Below are 3,152 nucleotides of genomic sequence, written 5' to 3'. Positions count from 1 at the left end.
GTTTTATACATAGATTCTATGTCTGTCTTTGTCTCTGTCTCTCTGTGTCTCTGTCTCTCACTCTGAGTGTGTGTGTGTGTGTGTGTGTGTATACTAAGTGATTTGAACATTTCTGGATACTTGATAATTATAATAATAACTATTTACAAACCTCGTTTGGCAAAACAGAGATAGCTGAGGGATTTGAATAAATGAAAACTCTCATAAGCTGTCACATATTATAAATTGCTGTGGATAATCCAGACACTAACAAGACAGTCACTTTATGTCTCCCCAAAAGACACAGTGGGAAGTACAAAAGACTCATGGATCTGGCATGTGGTTTGTCTTTTATGTGTAGCATCCACACATCTCATAAGAAATAGGTTTAACAACAGAAAAAGACAACTCTGTAATTTCATTTAACCTGAAGCTCATGTAAACTACATTACAATTCATAGCTCTAATGCCAGAATACTGACTTATCTTAAGGAATCTTACCTATACCTGAGTAATATGATGTTTACCATCCTTCCATACAATGGATCTAAAAATGTTAATTATGTGCTTTTCAGTACTGAGAACCAAAAAAGGGCTGACTGTGGCATAGTCATGGACTGTGAGAATATGGACACAAAACAAAATCAGATCATCATCTATACTTCTTAGGTAGGAGATGACGCTGTCCAAGGTGTACACCACCATAAAGAAACTCATGAGGCACAGGATGGTCCGTGTGGCTCTTTGTTCTGCAGATGGTCTGAGGGAAAGGCTGGCACTGTGGAGAAGCTGGGACTGGTTCTTATGTCTGCATAGGAAAGTCACCATGTACCCACTGGAGAGGGTCATAAAACCTACAAAGATGACATCCATGGAGGTCAACAATATAAAAAATGTGTGATGGACAGAGTAGCTCATGGGCACAACACAGCAAGATTGACTGAGGTATGTAAAACCAGGTGAGGTCAGATTAGGCGTTGCAGTTATGTATGTTATAAGGGGACTGCTAATGGATGAATAAAAGATACTCAGGAAAAGAAGGCAACCTAGCATGTGGTGTGGAGATTTACATTTGAATTTTGCTAGACGGGAACTTCTGGGACTGAGGGTGATGGCCTGGAGGATGCTGAGCAGGCTAGTGGCACAAAGAGAGAGGCTCCTAAAAGACCTGTACAAGAACATAACAAATTTGCATGTGGAGTCACTCCATCTCTTCCCTGGCATAAAAATGTCTGAAGCTACTAAACTCACGACTAGCAGCATCAGTATGTGGATTAGGGCCAAGAGACTGATGGGCAGATCAGTGAGTCTGGGCCTCTGCCCAGGAATAAACATGAGGATGTGGAAGAGAAGAAGGAAGCTGTTGCCTGAGAGCCCAATCCCAGCTCCACCATAAATGGTGTTTCTTACCTTGGTGTTACCTGACTGTTTGTTTATTTTGTTCATTTTAAGGCTGAAAGAAGCAGGTAGCAACTGTGAGGGGAGAACAGCAAGAAGATTCCTTAACACCAATCTAGCCTTGCTCGTCAGCTGCAGACAATGGCAGCTCCACTCTCCTTAGAAAGATGTTTATTTCACAGCTCTGCCTTATACCCCTTAAGATTGCCTTCATCTCAAAGTGCCCAGAAGGGATGCCCACTCTCTCCATTGTTCTGACACTTATATGCCCCATCCAGATAGAAGCTTTCTCCCACATTACAATTGTCATGTGTCAAGAAAATATTTCTTTTCCTACTGTTTCCTATTTGAGGTTTCCTGAGGCAAAAGCAATGTCTTACTTGTCTTTCATCTGCATCATGTTGATTGCCAGACACAGAGCAGCTCTGCAGGTTTTGGTGAAGTTCAATGAGGATTGCAAGAAAGTAGAAATAAGATTCTCAGATGAAGCTGTGCCCTTGTCTTAAACAGGCCCAGAGTCATTTTATTCCAGTCTCTTTCTTCTGCTCATTTACGTCAGACTTTGTGCTCTTCATGTGGATCTGCAGGGAGCCTTAGGAATGGAAACTCTGAATCCAGACTTCTTTACATCATACTCACTCCTGCCATATCCTGTGTGTGACCCTGAGCAGTCTGGGGCTGAGCTACAGCGTTAGAACATATGACATCTGTGTGACTGTGTCAGGGAGATTTGTAAGGAGATGAAGTCTACATACCAAGCATGGTGTTCCCTGCACAGGGCGAACTCTTTGGAAGTGTAGGCTGCTGGCTTTATTCTCATGAAGGTTCCTTATGTTTGTGACTTGGGATAGTTAATACAGTTTTAAAAACAACTGTTTGGTTTCTCGCAGCCCCAAACAGAGAAGAGTATGTATGAACACAATAGACTACCCAAGCAATCCTTTCCAAAGCATCCTGGTAGCATTTTAGGCCTTCTTTATGAATCTCACATTGTAACTGCATCTGAAATATGTTTTGATGTCACAGCAGAAAAAAATCCTACATGGGAAGTGATCAGTTATCAGAAGCTGCCAGGAATGTGGTCTAAGTTTTGTCTCTTTCCACATTTGAAAGCAAACAATTATTAAGAATTATAATTACAATAGATTGAGGGCCATTCCCATTGTGAGGTTTTAATGAAAGAAGAATTATCCAACTCATCCTAAATGATGGGCTGCACAGGTGTGTAGGATTTCATACCTCCTTGAGGAAGCAGTGATGCTTCTCAGAATCAGGTGACCAAAGCCTCAGATATACATCAGAAGATTTGATGCAGTGTCTTCTTGAAAGTTCTTTCTCATGCAATGCAAGTATTAAGTTTAATTCAAGTATCATAATCCTAAATTTTACAATAATATAAAAATGAAGTCAAATAGTAAAGAAATAATTATCATTTGAATATCAAGGGTGTAAGATGCTTTCATTTTATATGTAATGTGAGATATGAGGGGAAAGCAAAAGTGCCTGAGTTACAAAACCCGATGCACCAGCTTAGTAAATGCTCAGAGCAGGAGAAATGAGGGAGCCTCAGTGTTCAGAAGTGCTGCCCTCCAGTCATGATGAGTTACATTCTAGAAGGGAAGAACCAATTCCAAAGAGTGGTCCTCTGACCCCGAGATGTGTCCTGTGACATACACACCCTACCCCATTCCAGAAAATATATAAGATAAAAAGTAACTTTAAAAAATGAGAGATAAGGTGGATGGCCAGTTAAAGACTGTAAACATAGGTGCTTG

The 3,152-nt window shown here is 40.8% G+C and overlaps 1 protein-coding gene across 1 annotated transcript; it reads right to left on the bottom strand.

Annotated features, from left to right (window-relative positions):
* Positions 1 to 480: 480 nt before the first annotated feature.
* On the bottom strand, positions 481 to 1,425 carry LOC132654005 (vomeronasal type-1 receptor 54-like). Its single transcript, XM_060383312.1, has one exon. The coding sequence runs from the start codon at positions 1,423 to 1,425 to the stop codon at positions 481 to 483; it is 945 nt and encodes a 314-aa protein (XP_060239295.1).
* Positions 1,426 to 3,152: the final 1,727 nt, after the last annotated feature.

This window comes from Meriones unguiculatus, chromosome 5, assembly GCF_030254825.1.
Source record: "Meriones unguiculatus strain TT.TT164.6M chromosome 5, Bangor_MerUng_6.1, whole genome shotgun sequence".
NCBI classification, from domain to species: Eukaryota; Metazoa; Chordata; class Mammalia; order Rodentia; family Muridae; genus Meriones; species Meriones unguiculatus.
The sequence above is the reverse complement of the archived record's forward strand: the minus strand, read 5'-3'. Positions and strand labels throughout refer to the sequence as shown.

Coding starts and splice junctions, on each gene's coding strand:
- LOC132654005 (XM_060383312.1), bottom strand. CDS start 1,425: ATGAACAAAATAAACAAACAGTCAGGTAACACCAAGGTAAGAAACACC.